This window comes from Mesocricetus auratus, unplaced genomic scaffold (genome assembly GCF_017639785.1).
Source record: "Mesocricetus auratus isolate SY011 unplaced genomic scaffold, BCM_Maur_2.0 Super-Scaffold_100014, whole genome shotgun sequence".
In the NCBI taxonomy this organism is placed as follows: Eukaryota; Metazoa; Chordata; class Mammalia; order Rodentia; family Cricetidae; genus Mesocricetus; species Mesocricetus auratus.
In genome coordinates, this window is record NW_024429197.1 from 25320114 (window position 1) to 25338402 (window position 18289).

Sequence of the window (18289 nt, forward strand, 5' to 3'; positions counted from 1 at the left end):
GTGTCAAATTAACAAAACCAAAAACAATCAAAACTACAAAACTGATTAGCATAATCTCCTGAAATAATACTTTTATCCCATGCTTTCTGTGGGCTTTGCTGGGTTCTCTGTCTCAGGATCTCAACAGGCTTCCACTGAAGTAATGGCTGGGCTTTGTTCTCACTTGGAGACGCACTCATTATTGATCAGAATTAACTTCTTCCTGGGTACAGGACTGAGCAAGCACTCCAAGGACTGCTTTAGTCTGTTTTTTTTTTTTTTTTGATCTGTTGGACTAGGGGCTGCTCTTTCCTCCTGCAGTTGCCATGCTATTTCCTGCTACATGGACTTCTCCATCTCCAATGTAAAACATGAGTTTTGTAGCTAGGCATGATGGCACAGGCCTGTAATAGAAGCTCTTGGGAGGAAGAAGGATGGGTTACATATCCTACCCTGCCATAAAGGACATTTTCATCTTTAAGGTCATTGTGAGTTTGAGAGTGAGACTTCTACCTAGATATCATCTTACATGATGTAACATAATTATGGAAGTGATGGTATTCTATTTGGCTCATTAGAAACAAGTCAAAGATTACACAAGGGTGTAAATCCTAGGGAAGGGGTGACTATGAGAACTACCTCAGTGTCGGTCTGAAGATGAACAAGTAGGATGAGATTCTGGTCTCAAAGCTGAGTCAGTGGATTATCTTTGTAGAGGTGAACTGACCTAAGCCTAGAGGAGTTTGTTTAGAAAAGACCACAGAATCAAGCAGAGGTTGGGGAAACAGCTACCGAAACACCAACAGCAAACTCAGGATACTGTTTTTTTTTACACTCCTGTCACCAGACTCTGGGTTACACTGCTTTGCAGGGTGCATGGTAATTCATTTTTGTCACATTTTGAGAATGTTTCATATTTCTCTTGAATTCTCTTGACTCATTCTGTTTATGTAGTTCTGGGATCAACCTCAGGGCTTTGTGGATGCCGGACAAACATGCTACTAACTGGGCTACATTCCTAGCCCCCAAACAAAAACTTTTTTTTAAAGATCCTAAGAATTAAACTTGAGACTTTGTGCATGCTAGCCAAGCACTCTACCATTGAGCTGTATCTCCAGACGCCAGGCCAAGAAGTTTTAGTCTTCTCTTGTGTGCCCATTCCAGATTCTGCATATGTTTCTGTTGTTTGCAAGCAAGAATGTTCAGGCCCTATCAAGTAGCAGGGATAACCATAAATAGTGGTCACAGCATGGGCTAGTAGAAGAAAGAGGTGGCAGAGACTGTCTTCTTAGAAAGTGTACACTTTATCTTGAGATTTATTTTACTATTCTAAGCAAGAAAGTATTCGAAGATTCTTATAAAGGCCCTTGGGAAGATGGTCCTAAGAGAATAAGATGATGCAGGGGAACTAGTTGGGAGACTTCCCAGTCAAACAGGTGCAGAAAGGTAAATCTGGGTATGAGTTAGTGCCAGTGGGATGGAGAGAAGGCCAGCTGGAGAGATGGTGAAGTTACAGAGCAACAGGCCTTCTTCATTATTAGCTATGAGGGAATGAGTTGAAAGAAGGAGCCAAGGATGGCTTTCTATTTCTACAACGGATGGGGAGGAGCTGGAAGAGGGAAAGCAGAAAGAAGCAAGCTGCACCGATCGTCCAACACACTGGTTATGTTGTGGGTTCTGGTTTCTCACAGACCTAGGTTTGAGTCCCCTTTGCACTGTGACTCAGCTTGTTCCCTCAACTGTAAAATGGAAACTACTGACCTCTTCGTGTGTATTGAATTGAATGCAGTGTCTGGGATCCACTAGGCGCCATTGTGCTATCATCCATTATCACTACTCAGAAAGGATTCAGAGAGGAGGCTGATGACAAATGGATGAAACAGGCAGGAAAGGCTTCTGGGAATGAACTCTGGTTAGGTCAAAGAGGAAAAACAGCGTTGTGGCAGACCATCTGGAGCCAGGAGGCCAGGCATGGCTGAGCTGTCTGCCACGTGTTGTTAAGCCGATGAGTCATTGGAAGGGGCAGGTCAGGCTGCCAGGGCCGCAGCGGGCTGGACCGTGGCAAGGAGATGACTTCATTGTCAGTGGGAAGCCTATATCTTCCGGAAGCCTTTTAAGTGCCTGCACCGCGAAGGGATGCATTACTTCTTTTACAGGACTTTATATACAGTCTGGAAGGGTCAAAGAGAGTGTGAACAGGGTAGAGGGACCAGCTGGAGGCTTCTCTAACGTGACTATTGATACGCCGGTGACCGTGGTCGTTTCCCTAAAACCTCAGTTTCCTTATCTGTATCAAGGGCATGAGCTAACTTGTCTCTCAGGAGTGAGGCGTGAACTAGGTGTGCATCTACCGGTAAACTGTGTTGTTCTCGCCCCTCCCGTTAGAAGTCATTTTCGGATCCCCAGCCTGTACAACGCTCGGTCCCGCAGTCACTTTTTTTTTTTTTTTTTTAACCAAAAGGATGAATGGAGGAATCAATGGGCGAGCCGCAGCCGCCGCGGGCGCACCGGGATCTCCGCCCCCTTCCGCCTCAGAGACCGCGCAGCGCGCCCGCGGGCGGGTCTTCGTGACCGTTCGCCAGCGCGTGCGCGGCAGGCCACGCGCTGTGCTGTGGGCGGCAGGCGGGCTGCTCGTGCGCGCGCGCGAGGGGCGGGCCGGGCGGCGGGCGGGCTGGCGGGCCGGCGGCTGGCTGCGGAGCCCGCGGCGGCGGCGGCGGGTGGCCGGCCGAGCGTGTGCCGGGCGTGGAGGGCGCGGCGGTGGCTATGCTGCCTCCGTGAGGCGCGCCGAGAAGGTCTCGGCGCCTGAGCCCACAGGAAGCGCGGAGACGCCGCGGGCCGGCTGCGGGTGGCTTCGAGCGCCCGCCGGGCCATGGTGGCTGTGGACCGGGCTTGCCGCGGCAGCGCTGCGGCCCGGGGCCGAGCCAGGCCGGCGCAGTCGCCGTGCTGAAGCCCGCGGGGCCCAGACGCGGAGATGAAGCGGAGTCGCTGCCGCGAGCGGCCACAGCCGCCGCCCGCTCGCCGGGAGGATGTGGCTCCGCGGGCGGCTGAGTTGCCCCAGCCGCAGCCCTTGCCCCCGTGCCGGCGAGCGCCGCCCGGGAGGCAGCGACTGGAGGAGCGGAGCGGGCCCGCGGGGCCCGACGGCAGGGAGCAGGTAAGGCGGGTTGGGGTCGGCGGGCGAGGGTGGGCGCCGTGGGGGAGGGGACCTCGCGGGAGGACCGGGCTGCGGCGGTGATGGGTGGGGACTGAGTCGGTTGGGAGGAGTGGGAGGTCTGAGGAGGCTGAGAAAAGGGGGCCTGGGGTTGCAGTGGACTTGGGGAAGGGCGGGTTGGAGGAATGAATAAAATGCTTCTTGGGGGCATTTGTAGTCCGGGGTTCTGAATGGATAGAAGGGGTGCTGGAATGCAGACAGGGTGAATGAGCAGCAAAGAGCAGGCTTACTGAGTTATCTAGAGGCGTGGATAGTTTCAGGGAGGAATGCCAGTTTGATAGTGTTGACTGTTTCTTAGAGTTACAAAATCGGGCCACTCCTGGTTATTTTGATTTGGTGGTCATTATACTTTTATAGGCAAGTATTCAGAATCGTTAATATTTTTCTCGGTAACCATCTCCTTAACGACAAACCACTTTACAAATAACCTGCATGTGTGCAGTTTCAAGGCCCGTGCTGTGGACAGAGAACCTATAGATGAAGGCTCTGCCTTCCAGTTTACCTTTAATGGGAAAAGAGAGAAATGTAAAAGTACTGGTGAGATTTCCGAATGGACTGGACGTGTTTATATACTTTATTAGACAACAGTAAGTGTGTTTATGATAAGGGAATAAAGGTCAGCAAAGTTTATCAGAAAGGATAAACTGCCACTCTCAGCGGTAAAAGTTCAACGAAAGGAGACTGGCAAGAAGGGACATTGCAAGATCTTTGTTCTTGTTGCATTTGTAGGGAATGTTCTGTAGTAATGAACTCCAGGGACAGCATTGCTTTTGTACAGTTCTATTTCAGACCCCAGTTGAGACCTCATCCTTGAGTCTTTGGGCTTCCAGGTCTCCTGTCTCTTGCCCCTCATATAAAATAAGCTTCCTTAGGCATAATTATATACTGTGAGTTATACTATGTTACCCTATGGTTTTTAATCCATCCCCACTCTTTATTCTCTGAGCCTTAGAGCTTTGCCATGGCTTCTAGACTGCTGACTTCGTTTAATCCCCTTCTAGTACCTATTCAAAACTTTTGAAATGTGTTTACTCTTCTGACTTAGTTTACCTTGTGCAGTTGACCGTATTGTATGCCTCAGTGATATGCTCAAGGCTACTTGATCTCCCTTTTTTCTTTTTAAACAAATTTTAATGATTTAGTTTTTATGTGCTTTGGTGTTTTGCCTTCACTTACCTCTGTGTGAAGGTGTCAGATTACCTGGAATTGGAGCTATACACAGTTGTGAGCTGTCATGTGGGTATTGGGAATTAAACACAGGTCCTCTGTCAGAGCAGCCAGAAACTGAGCCATCTCTCCAGCTGCCAATTCTCCCTTTTTAAAAAATTAAAAAAGACTTTGTTAGTTGGGTGGTGGTGATGAATGCCTTTAATTCCAGCACTTGGGAGGCAGAGGCAGGTGGATCTCTTGAGTTTGAAGCCAGTCTGGCCTACAGAGAGAGTTCCGGGACAGCCAGGAATGCACAGAGAATCCATGTCTAGAAAAAATACTTTTTTTCATTATTTATTTTTTTGGTTTTACAAGACAGGGTTTCTCTGTATTGTTTTGGAGGCTGTCAGTCCAGCCCGGCCTCAAACTCACAGAAATCCGCCTGCCTCTGCCTCCCGAGTGCTGGGATTAAAGGTGTGCGCCACCACTGCCCGGCTTGGCTTGTTTTTTAAATTGGGATTTGACTTAGTTATAGTGCACAAATCAGCTTATGAATTTTTTCTTTTTGAGACAGGGTTTCCTTGTGCAGCTTTGGAGACTGTCCTGGAACTAGCTCTTGTAGACCAGGCAGGTTTCAAACTTGCAGAGATCTGCCTACCTCTGCCTCTGGAGTGCTGGGATCAAAGGTGTGGGCCACCACCACCTGGCCAGCCTATGAATTCTTATGACTGATACACCCATATGTTCCTACGCATATCAAGGTAGAGAACATTTGCAGTTCCCAGAATGTTCCCTTACTCTTTCTTCTACTTACTAACCTTCTCCAAAGTTTACCAAACTTCCACCCCTAGCACCATAGAATGCTTTTTAGCTAATCCCTCATGTAAATAAAAATAACATTAAGTTTGTAGTCTTTGTTACTGAATTATTTTATTCAAATTTCTCTTCATTTCTTCTGTGTTCCTTATAGAAATACTTTTCTTTTTCATTGTTGTATAATTTTCCATAGTGTAGCCATAGTAAAAACTTATTTTGTAACTTAAAATAGGATGTGGATACTTGTGTAAAGTCTCATTGTGAAAGAGTTAAAAAGGGAATTCTGTGAATGGCTCAGAGAACTTTTTTATATAATTAAATCTCATAGTTTTTCCTTAGTCTTCATTTTCTCAAGCTATGTGAACTATTTGCCATTGTTGACCATGTTACAATTCTATTCTTTTTTTTTTTTTTTTGGAGACAGGGTTTCTCTAATTAGTCCTGGCTGTCCTGGAACTCCGCTCGGCAGACCAGACCAGGCTGGCCTCAAACTCACAGATATCTTCCTTCCTCTGCCTGTGGAGTGCTGGGATTAAAGACACTTTTTTTTTTTTTTTGGTTTTTCGAGACAGGGTTTCTCTGTATTGTTTTGGAGGCTGTCGGTCCAGCCCGGCCTCGTACTCACAGAGATCCGACTGCCTCTGCCTCCTGAGTGCTGGGATTAAAGGCATGCGCCACCAACGCCCGGCCACATTTTTCTTTTTTAAAGATTTTATTTCATTTTTTAAAATTATGTGTATGTTTGTTCCATGTGCATTTGTGTATGGGAGGGCAGGTGCTCATCAAAGTCAGAGAGGGTAGTAGATTCTCAGAACTGGAGTTTTAGACAGTTATGAACCACATGTAATGAGTACTGGGAATTCATTTCAAGTCATCAGGAAGAACAGCAAACACTTTTAATAGCCGAGCCATTTTCTCAGCCCCACTTTGTTTTTTGAGACAGGATCTCTTACTACCCTATAGCTCATCAAGTTGGTTCTGCTGCCAGTAAGCCCTGGAGATCTGCCTGGCTTTTTTTTTTTTTTTTAAACAAAAACAAAAGAAGACCTCACTTGTGTCCCTGGTTGACCTAGAACTAACTGACTCTGCAGACCAGGTTGGATTCAGACGCAGAGATCTGCCTGTCTCTGTCTCCTAAGTGTTGGGGTTAAAGTTTTTTCTATCATGTCTGTTCTTTTCTTTTCTTTTCTTTTTTTTGGTTTTACGAGACAGGGTTTCTCTGTATTGTTTTGGAGGCTGTCGGTCCAGCCTGGCCTTGAACTCACAGAGATCCGCCTGCCTCTGCCTCCTGAGTGCTGGGATTAAAGGCCTGTGCCACCAACGCCCGGCTCGAAGAGCTTAATTTTTAAAAGGTTAAAAGAATGAAAATTAGGGCTAGAGAGATGCCTCAGTGTTAAGGGTGTTTGTAGTTCTCCCAGATGACCAAGTTAAGATTCTTGTACCACAGCCGGGCGTTGGTGGCGCACGCCTTTAATCCCAGCACCCGGGAGGCAGAGGCAGGTGGATCTCTGTGAGTTCGAGGACAGCCTGGTCTACAAAGTGAGTTCCAGGACAGCCTCCCTCCAAAGCTACAGAGAAACCCTGTCTCGAAAAACCAAAAAAAAAAAAAAAAAAAAAAAAAAGATTCTTGTACCACATCAGGCAGCTCATTCCAGGTCCAAGGGATCCAGGATCATCTTCCGGCCTTTTCAGGCACCCACACACATGTATGAATACACACACACACACAAATAAAAACTTTTTTTCTATGAATATTAACTCTACCATTTTGGAGTCTTATGGGGGCCTGCTGGGAACAAGACTTCTAGAAGGCAAAATGTCTAGGAGGCTGTGGTATAAGGTCATTTGTGCTGGCTATAAGTAAGGTCCCTGAAATGAAAAAAAAAGCTCTTCTCAAAACTAAAGGTGTTTATGAATGAGATAAAACCAAATTCTACTTAGGCAAGATTATGTATGGAGTTAAGGGATAGGGAAAAGAGTGTAGTTTCCTTCTGCAGGTGCATATTCAGTAATTACAACAGCTTATTAAAGAGCTTTTCAGTTATGTACTTAATATCTTCATTAAAAATCACCAGGCAGTGGTGGCTCATGTGTGTAATCCCTGTTCTTAGGAGGCAGAGCCAGGACTGGTCTACATAGTGAATTCCATTGACAGCCAAGACCACACAGAGAAACTGTGTGTGTGTGTGTGTGTGTGTGTGTGTGTGTATGGATGGATTTAAGCTCTAGGTACTCTATTCTAGTTTACTGGTTTACATGTCTATTTCTATGACAATACCATAATGTTTGATCATAGCTTCCTGAATTTTTAAATCATTATTCTTTTAGATTTATTTTTTACTCTATGTAATGAGTGTTTTGCTTCCATATATATATATATATATTTACATACATATGTATGTATGTATATGTGTGTGTACCAGGTGTGTGCAAATGGCTTGTGGAGGCTGGAGAGGATATCAGGCCCCTTGGAACTGGAGTTGTGAATGATTCTGAGGGAATGATGCCAGGAATCAAACTAGGGTCTTCTACAAGAGTAAGAAATGTTCTTACCCACCATGTCTTCAGCCCACTTTCTAGAATATTTTAAAGTCAAGTATTATATAATGCCTCCAACTTTGCTTTGGAGTGTGTCCTGGAACTAGTTCTTGTAGACCAGGCTGGACTTGAACTTACCACCACCCAGCTCAAGGCATAACTCTTTTAAGAGGCTCTGCTAGCCTGGCGGTGGTGGCCCACGCCTTTAATCCCACCCAGCACTTGGGAGGCAGAGGCAGATGGGTCTCCAAAGTCACAGAGAAGTACTGACTTGATCCTTTTCATTTCCTTTTTTTTTTTTTTTGATTTTTATCTTATTTTCCAGTTTAAATTTAGATAAGAAACAAGGTTGCTTCACAAGTCAGTTCCAGGTCCCTCTCCCTTTCCCTCCCCTCCTCCCGTGCCCTTCCCTCCAACCCCCCCATTATCCCCTCATTTCCCCAGGGAGGGTGAGGCCCTCCATGGGGGTGTTCATAGTCTGTTATTTCATCCAGGGCAGGGTCTAGACCCTCCCCCAAGAGTTCAGGGTGAGAGTGCACCTCACATTGTTCTATGGGAGTCCAAAGTCTGTGTGTATACTTGGGATGGGTACTGATCTGCTGCCCAAGGCTCAATAGATTACCTAGGCCTCCTCACTGACACCCAGATTCAGGGGGTCTTGATCAGTCCCATGCTGGATTCCCAGGCTGATGCCTGGGATTCAAGAGTTAACCTTTGTCTGGTCAGCTGTTTCTGGGGGTTTCATTTCCTTTTATAAAACTTTTTTTTTATTGTATATCTGTTTGTCTCAGGTATGTGAAGAGACACCATGACCACAGCAACTCTTAGAAAGGAAAACATGTAATTGGGGCTGCCTTACAGTTTCAGAGGTTTAGTCCATTGTCATTGAGGAGGGAAGCCTGACAACATGCAGGTGCTGGAGAGGAGCTGAGAGTTCTACACTACAGATCAGTAGACATCAGGGAGAGTGACATTGGGCCTGCTTCCAGCGACACACTTCTTCCAACAAGTCCACACCTACTCCAAAGCCACACCTCCCAATAGTACCACTCCTTATGATTCTATGGGGTCCTTTTTCATTCAAACCACCACCCTGTATGTTTATGTATATTTGTGGGTATGCTTGTATCTCCACACACGTGGAGGTCACAGGACAAATTTAAGGAGTTGATTCTCTCCTGCTATGTGGATCTTGAAGCTGGAACTCAGGCATTAGGCTCTATGACAAGTGCCTTTACCCACTGAGTCAATCTGTTGCTATGATTTCTCATTCCACTTGTCTGTCAGGTACTACATTCTGTTGAGGAAACTGCCCTACTTGTTTCCATTGTTACTCTATACTATTAAGATTATAGAGCCAAGTAGTGGTGGTGCACACCTTTAATCCCAGCACTTTGTAGGCAGAGGCAGGTGGATCTCTGAGTCTGAAGCCATCCTGTCTACAGAGTGAGTTCCAGGACAGCCAAGGCTACACAGAGAGACCCTGTCTGAATCCCCTCCCCTCAGGACTATGGACTCAATAATCTTGCCCTGTCTTGTCTTTCATATAAGTTACTATAAGTCTCCAAATTCATCTTCTAACTCTATTCTTTTTTCCCAGTGTTTTATTTTTATGTGCATGGGTTTTTTGTCTGTGAGTATGGCTGTGTGAGGGTGTTAGATCTCCTGGAACTGGAGTTACAGGCAGGTGTGACCAGCCATGTGGGTGCTGGGAATTGAACCTGGGTCCTCTGGAAGAGCAGCCAGTTCACTTAACCACTGAGCCATCTCTCAAGTCCTAATTCTATTTTTATTTGTGTTTTTCTTTCTGTGATATTTTGCACATAGCAAATCATTCTGTAAAACCTTAATTAAGATCTAGTCACGCCGGGCGTTGGTGGCACACGCCTTTAATCCCAGCACTCGGGAAGCAGAGGCAGGCGGATCTCTGTGAGTTCGAGACCAGCCTGGACTACCAAGCGAGTTCTAGGACAGCCTCCAAAGCCACAGAGAAACCCTGTCTCAAAAAACAAAACAAAACAAAACAAAACAAAAAAAACAAAAAACAACAAAAAAAGATCTAGTCACTTTTTTTTTTTTTTGGTTTTTCGAGACAGGGTTTCTCTGTGGTTTTGGAGGCTGTCCTGGAACTCACTCTGTAGACCAGGCTGGCCTCGAACTCACAGAGATCCGCCTGCCTCTGCCTCCTGGGTGCTGGGATTAAAGGGGTGCGCCACCAACGCCCGGCGATCTAGTCACTTTTCTACTAAAAAAATCTTAGTTGTTTCCATCACAATTTAGATCCAAGTCCAAAATGCTGATGACTTTGTCTTATAAGACATTCTGTAATCTGGCCCTTGCCTCTCCTTGGTCTCATTTCTTCATTCCTGTTAACTAGTTCCAGTCACACTGTTTGCCTTGGTGGTCCACAAGTATATTAAGCATTTCTTTCTACCTGATAACATTTTTAAAAAATTACTATTGCTTTAGGAGTATTTCACTTGATGATTTTTGTACCTGGAATTCCCTTTTCCAGATGGATGTATATGGTTGATTTTCTCATTTTGTTCATGTCTTGTGAGATAATACTTTTTGTTGTTGTTTTGTTTTTGAGACAGGGTTTCTCTGTATAACAGAATTGACTGTACTGGACTTCTTTCTGTAGAACAGGCTGGCCTCCAAGTTACAGATATCTGTTTCTGCTTCCCAAAACCACCACCACCACCACACACACACACACACACACACCCCACATACACACACACACACACACCCCACATACACACACACACACACACACACACACATACACACACACACACACACTCAGCGCTGAGTTGAGGTAATATTTCTTGAAACCTTTCTGGAGTATCCTTTCTAAAATTACTCTCATGGCCTCTCCCCTTTCTCTTTGTATTTTTTTCCCCAAATTTTAACTTCTGTGCATTGGTGTTTTGTCTGTATTCATGTCTCTGTGAGGGTGTTGGATCCCCTGGATCCAACAGTTGTGAGCTGCTATGTGGGGGCTGGGAATTGAACCCAGGTCCTCTGGAAGAGCAGCCAATGCTTGTAACTGCTGAGCCATCTCTTCATCCCTCTTTTTGATTTCATATCTATTGATATTATGGTCATATTTTTTATATTGTTTTTTTCCATATCAGAACATTTGCTTCTTGAGAGTAGTAATTTGTGTCTGATTTTCTGATTTCCAAATCTCTATACTTTTTGAATTATCTTTTTTACAGAAGGCAGTAGTCAGATTCTCTGCTGGTGAGATGGCTCAATGGGTCTAGGTAGGTGCTTGTGCAAACCTGGTGACCACAATTAGATACCTGGAGCCAGTATAAAAAGCATATCTGTAATTGTAGTATTTCAGTGGGCAAGGTGGGAGGTGAAAATAGAATAGCAAAAGTCTGTCTACCTTGAAGTATGAAGTGCAGCAGAAACAGTAAGAAAGACCCTGCCTTAGAGAAAAGGAAATAGAGAACCAACTTTTGAAAGTTTACTCTGAGCTCTACACATGCACTGTGGCTAGAGTGTACCTTTATTTATTTATTTATTTATTTATTTATTTATTTATTTATTTATTTTTTGGTTTTTCGAGACAGGGTTTCTCTGTATTGTTTTGGAGGCTGTCCTGGAACTCACTCTGTAGACCAGGCTGGCCTCGAACTCACAGAGATCCACTCTGCCTCCCGAGTGCGCCACCAACGCCCGGCAGTATACCTACATTTAAAATGGAGACTTTACTGTGTACATTTTTCCCTCCAGGGAAGTATATAGATTTCTTTATTAAGAAACTGTCTTAGACCAGGTGGTGGTGATACACATCTTTAATCCCAGCACTCAGGAGGCAGGAGAAATCTCTGAGCTTGAGGCCGGCCTGGGGTATATAGTGAGTTCCGGGATAGTCAGAACTACACAAAGAAACCCTGCCTCAAAAACAACAAGAACAAACAAACAAAAAAGAAAGAAAAAAAGAAAAAGAATGTCTTAGAATGGAATATGTGATATACATCCCTTAGTTTGAGAATGTAATTAAGATCCAAGCTCTAAACCGGGCGTTGGTGGCGCACGCCTTTAATCCCAGCACTCGGGAGGCAGAGGCAGGCGGATCTCTGTGAGTTCGAGGCCAGCCTGGTCTACAGAGCTAGTTCCAAGACAGCCTCCAAAGCCACAGAGAAACCCTGTCTCGAAAAACAAAAAAAAAAAAAAAAAAACAAAAAAAAAAAAAACAAAAAAAAATCCAAGCTCTAGAGGCCCTCATTTCTAAATTCTGAGGTATCATCTCAGCTGTGGCAACTATAGTATTAGCAGTGCTTGTTCACTGAGGGAGAAATCGAGCTATGGCAAAATCCTTTAATACTTGCTTGAGTGGAGATTAATTCCCTACCTAGTACTTCTGCCTGTGTTTCACCAAATTAGAGCTACTTTCTAGTATTTTTATGATTTATGAAGCAGAGCATTTAGATATAGTTGGCAATAGTTTCTAAAGTTATTTCAAATGAATCTTATTGATGTGATTTTTGGTCAGGTAAACCTGGGGTATTTAGTTCCTGCCTTTGACCAGTCAAAGAAAGGGGACATTGTTATTCCAGCTCAGGTTTGGTCTTTATATTAGTTAGGGACTGGTTGCTGTAACAGATACATTCAGAGTGACCTAGACTGAAACTCTTTTCCATTCTCTATCCAGGTTCTTGTGAGGTCACCTGAGGAAACTGGGATGATGGGCCCACATAGTCGCTTTCAGTTGTATTTTACTTCCAGACTCAGTTACAGCCCTTTGTCTAACTGCTAGAGGGGTGAGAACATTATGTAGAATCTCAGGAGGAAGGGGAATCGTACTTACTCAACTTCTTGCTACTCTCTGCTGTGGAGTTTTAGTTTCCATTTATTCCTTCAGAACTCACAGAATTTGAGTCACAACCATTTTGAGTACAAGAAAAGTCCTTGCTCCCCAAGCCTGATAGAAAATCTGAAAAAACTTGTTTACCTTTGCTTTTGTTACAGTGGGTCTTTGACTACTCCCACACTCATGAGGCCTTGATTATAACCTGTTGTTAGATTGTGATATTATCCATGTAATATAATGCAAATGAATTAGCTTATAGAGGCTGGGATGTAGCCCCTCCTTGCTTTTTTTGGGGGAAACTGTGGACTGGGCTTTGTAGCTGAAGATGAACTCTCTTTCCTTTACTTCCCTAGTGCTAAAATTACAGGTGTGTGCCAACTACTCTCTGTTTATGAAGTGTTGGGGGATAGAATGCAGGGATTTGTGCATGCTACACATTTTACCAGCTGAACTATAACCTCAGTGCCCTGTTGATGTATGTATGTATGTATGTATGTATTTATTTTGTGTGTGTGTGTGTGTGTGTGGGTAGAGAATGGTTTGTTTTTTCTCTCTTTTTTTTGTATGTGAGTTTTAGGTCTTGTCTTTCTGGTTACTACGGAGAGTATACATGCGACATCCTAAATTTGCTGTTTTTATTTTTTATTGTGCTGGGGATCAAACACATGCTATTAGATATACTAAGCAAATGTTTTACCACTGACTTACATCCTCCAACCCTTAAATTTCTAACACTCTAAGTTGAATTGGTAGTAATTTTTTTTTGAGACAAGTTTTGTGTGTGTGTGTGTGTGTGTGTGTGTGTGTGTGTGTGTGTGTGTGTGTGTGTGTAGCTTTGAAGCCTGCCCTAGAACTCTCTCCGTAGACTAGACTGGCCTCAAACTCAACAGAGGCCTGCCTTTGCCTCCTGAGTGCTGGTATTAAAGGCATGAGTCACTACCGTCTTGCTGAATTGGTAGTAAATTAACTTTAATTGTACAAAAAAAACTTATTTCTTTTTCTTCTTTTGGATTTTGAGTCCCTGTTTCTCTGTTTCTTAGCCCCGACTGACTTGGATCTCCTACCTTCTCCTACCTACCTACCTACCTACCTACCTACCTACCTACCTACCTACCTACCTACCTACCTATCTATCTATCTATCTATCTATCTATCTATCTATCTATCTAATCTATCTATCATGCCTACATGCCAGAAGAGGGCACCAGATCTCATTACAGATGGTTGTGAACCACCATGTGGTTTCTGGGAATGGAACTCAGAACCTCTGCAAGAGCAGCCAGTGCTCTTAACCTCTGAGCCATCTCTTCAGTCCCCTTATTTCTTTTCTTTCCTTTTTCTTGTAAGACTTATTTTATGTAGATAAGTTTCTGTCTACTTGTAAGCATCCACACCTGAAGAGTGAGTCATATCTGATAGATGACTGTTCTGCCATGTGGGTGCTGGGAATTGAATCCAGGTCTTCTGGGAGAGTAGCCAGAGGTCTTAACTGCTGAGCTATCTCTCCAGACCCCCAAACTTTTATTCCTATGTAACTATTTTTGTACCAATGTATGTACTTTATTTTTTAATTTAAATTAGAAAAAATCTTATTTTATATATCAGTCCCAGTTTCCTCTCCCTTCCATCCTCCCATGCCTCCCACTGACCCCCATCCCATCCCTCTTCTGCTCCATAGAAAGGGTGAGGCCTTCCATGGGGGGGGTCATCAAAGTCTGTCACCTCCTTTGGGGTGGGCTAGGCTCCATGTGTCTAGGCTGAGAGAGTATCCCTCTATGGGGAATGGGCTCCTAATGTCCATTCGTACACTAGGGATAAATGCTGTTCCACTACCAGAGCCCTCGTAGACTGTCCAGCTCTCCTAACTGACACCCACGTTCAGGGGGCCTGGTTCTGTCATATGCTGGTTTTTGAGCTGTCAATCTGGGGTCCATTAGCTCCCCCTTGTTCGGGTCAGCTGTTTCTATGGGTTTCCCCAGACTGATCTTGACCCCTTTGCTCATCACTCCTCCCTCTCTACAACTGGATTTCAGGAATTGGGCTCAGGGCTTAGCTGTGGGTCTCTGCTTCTGCTTCCATCATCTACTGGATGAAGGCTCTAGGATGGCATATAAGGTAGTCATCAATGTCATTATAGGGGAAGGGCATTTAGGATAGCCTCTTCACTATTGCTTAGAATCTTAGTTGGGGTCATTCTTGTATATCTCTGGATATTTCCCTAGTGCTAGATTTCTTTTTAAACCTGTAATGGCTCCTTCTATTAAGGTATCTCTTTTCTTGCTCTCCTCTATTCGTCTCCCGACTCAGTCTTCCTGGTTCAGCCCTGTTAAGTTTTAAAAAACAGTGTATGATGGCCATAGGATGTCTTACTTAGTTATATTCAGAAACTTTAGCAGCAGTTTTTTCCACATTGTTTGCTTGTTTATTTTTTTTTTTTTTTTAGGTTCAGGTATGGTAGTACAAACCTTTAATCCCAGCACTGGGAGGCAGAGACAGGCAGATTTCTGAATTTGAGGCCAGTCTGGCCTACGGAACGAATTCCAGGACAGTTAGGGCTACACAGAGAAACCCTGTCCTTTTTTGTTTTTTTGTTAATGATTTATTTATTTATTTATTACGAGACAGGGTTTCTCTGTATTGTTTTGGATGCTGTCGGTCCAGCCCAGCCTGGAACTCACAGAGATCCGCCTACCTCTGCCTCCCGAGTGCTGGGATTAAAGGCGTGCGCCACCACTGCCCGGCCATTTATTATTTTTTTATTTAGTATACAGTGTTCTGGCTGCATGTATGCCTGCAGGCCAGAAGAGGGCACCAAATTTCATTACAGATGGTTGTGAGCCATCTTGTGTTTTCTGGGAATTGAACTCAGGACTTTTGGAAGAGCAGCCAGTGTTCCTAACTGCAGAGCTCTCTCTCTAGCCCTGAGAAACTCTGTCTTACAAAAATTAAAAACAAATGTTTTATGTGTATCGGTATTTTGCCTGCATGAATGTATGTGCTCCATGTGTGTGCCTGGTGTCCATTGATAACAGAAGAGGGCAAGTGGATGTCTGGAATCTAACCTAGGTTCTTTGGAAGAGCAGTCCGTGCTCTTAACTGCTAAGCCATCTAGACAAGTACTCTACCAGTGATTTATTCTAGTCTTGCCCACACTATTTTAGACTCACAAGTGATGCATTGAAACAACTGCAAATACATAAAAACAATGATCATGAATATGACACAATTACAGCAAATCATATATTCAGTAAAATCAAAGTATAAAATTTTATCTTTCTGAGATGTGAACAGTAAAAGTAAGGTAAAAGCTGTAGCTTGTTATACTGGCTTGAGTCTGTCTCCATTATAGCACTAATTAAGAGAAAACTGTGCCTTTACACATGGAAATTTTTAAATGATTTATTTTTATTTCATGTGCATTGGTTTGCCTGTATGAGAGTGTTAGATCTCCTGGAACTGGAGTTACAGACAGTTGTGACTTGCCATGTGGGTACTGGAAATTGAACCTGGGTTCTCTGGAAGAGGAAGGAGCCAGTGCTTTTAACCACTGAGTCTTCTCCAGACCCACATGGAAATCTTTAATATGCTTTCTCTCCCTCAGACCTTAGCAGTTTTTTTCAAAAGATTTATTTATAGCCGGGCGTTGGTGGCGCACGCCTTTAATCCCAGCACTCCGGAGGCAGAGGCAGGTGGATCTCTGTGAGTTTGAGACCAGCCTGGACTACCAAGCGAGTTCCAGGACAGCCTCCAAAGCCACAGAGAAACCCTGTCTAGAAAAACAAACAAACAAACAAAAAAAGACTTATTTATTTTTATTATGTGATTGTTGGGAATTGAACTCAGAACCTCTGGAAGAACAGCCAGTGCTGTTAACTTCTGAACCATCTCTCCAGCCCGACCTTAGCAGTTTTTGATATTCAGCTTAAGTAAGATTTGAGAAAGATAGATTGGAGTAGGAGGCTGAGATAAGTTCTTAGAATTTATCTTTAGTTATCCTATAACCTTCAAAGCTTGCTTGCTTGCTTGCTTCCTTCCTCCCTCCCTCCCTTCCTTCCTCCCTCCTTCCTTCCCGTCTCCCTCCCTCCCTCCCTCTCTTGTTTTTAGAGACTAAGTGTTTCTGAGACAAAGTCTGTGTAGTCCTGGCTGTCCTGGACCTTTCTAGATCCTCCTGCCTCTGCCTCCTTCAGCAAATCCTGTCAGTTTCTGACACCACAATTGTCTTCTTAGGTATTTTTAACCCCTCTCTCTCTCTGTCGTCCCCCCCCCCCCAACAGGGTTTCTCTGTATAGCTTTGGAGTTTGTCCTGGAACTCGCTCTGTAGACCAGGCTGGCCTGAACTCACAGAGATCCACCTGCCTCTGTCTCCCGAGTGCTGGGATTAAAGGCGTGTGTCACCAGCACCCAGCTGCTCTCTCATTTCTTGAACCGTAGGGTTAAATCTTGGGCTTGCTGGTGGTGGCACACGCCTTTAATCCCAGCACTCAGGAGGCAGAGGCAGGCGGATCTCTGTGAGTTCGAGGCCAGGCTGGACTGAAAGCCTCCAAAACAATACAGAGAAACCCTGTCTCGTAAAAAAAAAAAAAGAACAAAAAAAATCCTGCATACTTCTGGGAACATGAGAAGGCTCAAGACACTGTAATTAACCCTTATGTATCTTTCTGGCTGAGCCAATAATTGGTACCATCCATCTCTTGAATAGTGGAGTATGTTTTGTTGGTTTTTGGTATGAGGCAATTACACCTTATGGAGGTATTCCCCTTGTTACCCTTCACCCTATTGAGATGAAGAGATCTTTATTGGCACTCAAAAAAACCCTAAGCCAAGAAACATTGTAATATGCATAAGTTGCAGGAAAATACAGAATTAGATACTGGAGCAGTGGCAGAAGACATAGACTAGCAAATTAGCAAACCAAAAGTTCTGAAAAAAAAAAAAAAACAGAAATAAACTGAATACTCTGAAAATAGACAACCAGAGTGGTTTATCTGAAAACCAGATGCTGTGCTTGAGCTGGTTCATTAGGTAAAGGCACTTGCTGCCAACCCTGATAGCCTGAGTTTGATTCCTGGGATTCACATGGTGGAAGAAGAGAACTGACTTTTGCAAGTTTTGGTTTGACCTCTTCATGTTCTCTGTGGCACTGGTACCTTTTTCAGGCCTCCATATGGGTTCTGGGAACTGAACCCAAGTCCTCTGCAAGAACAGTAACTGTTTTTAACTGAGGCATCACTCCATATCCCCAAACCTGTCTTAATGTATTTGGTTTGCTATCACAAAATAACCTTAGATCAGTTAGTTTACAAACAATATAATGTTTTTTGTTTTTTCCAGGCAGGGTTTTTCTGTGTAACAGCCCTGGATGCCCTAGAACTCACTTTGTAGACCAGGCTGGCCTTGAACTCACAGAGATCCTCCTCACTGCCTCTCACGTGCTGGGATTAAAGGCGTGTGCCACTACCACCTGGCTAATATAAATGTATTTTTAACACTTCTGGCTCAAAGTGCTGGCAGATTTGATATCTTGTGAGGTCACTTCTTGCTATGTATGTCATGATAGAAGTGATGAGAGAGAGTAAAAAGAAATAAATTAAGTAAACAGAATCACACTCATTATATCAAAATGTCCTAAAATTCATCTTGTAAGCTGATCCTTTCATTGTTTCCTTTGACATTTCATGGTTAATATTTCATGTCCTCGAATAGGACATTGAATATATTTTTGATGCAGCTCTATCACTCCTGGATTTTTATCCCAAAGACTTCCAAGT

At 44.0% G+C, this 18289-nt stretch overlaps 1 protein-coding gene across 4 annotated transcripts in view; it reads left to right on the top strand.

Annotated features, from left to right (window-relative positions):
• The first annotated feature begins 2685 nt into the window (after positions 1 to 2685).
• Positions 2686 to 18289, top strand: part of Mast2 (microtubule associated serine/threonine kinase 2) — a 146741-nt gene continuing 131137 nt past the window's right edge. For 2 of the 4 annotated variants that reach the window (XM_040756915.1, XM_040756917.1), the window contains exon 1: positions 2686 to 3130. In XM_040756915.1, coding sequence (XP_040612849.1) covers positions 2951 to 3130 — 180 coding nt within the window. In that variant the 5' untranslated portion in view covers positions 2686 to 2950. The remainder of the gene's footprint in view (positions 3131 to 18289) is intronic. The other 2 variants (XM_040756914.1, XM_040756916.1) reach the window with 1 other exon arrangement.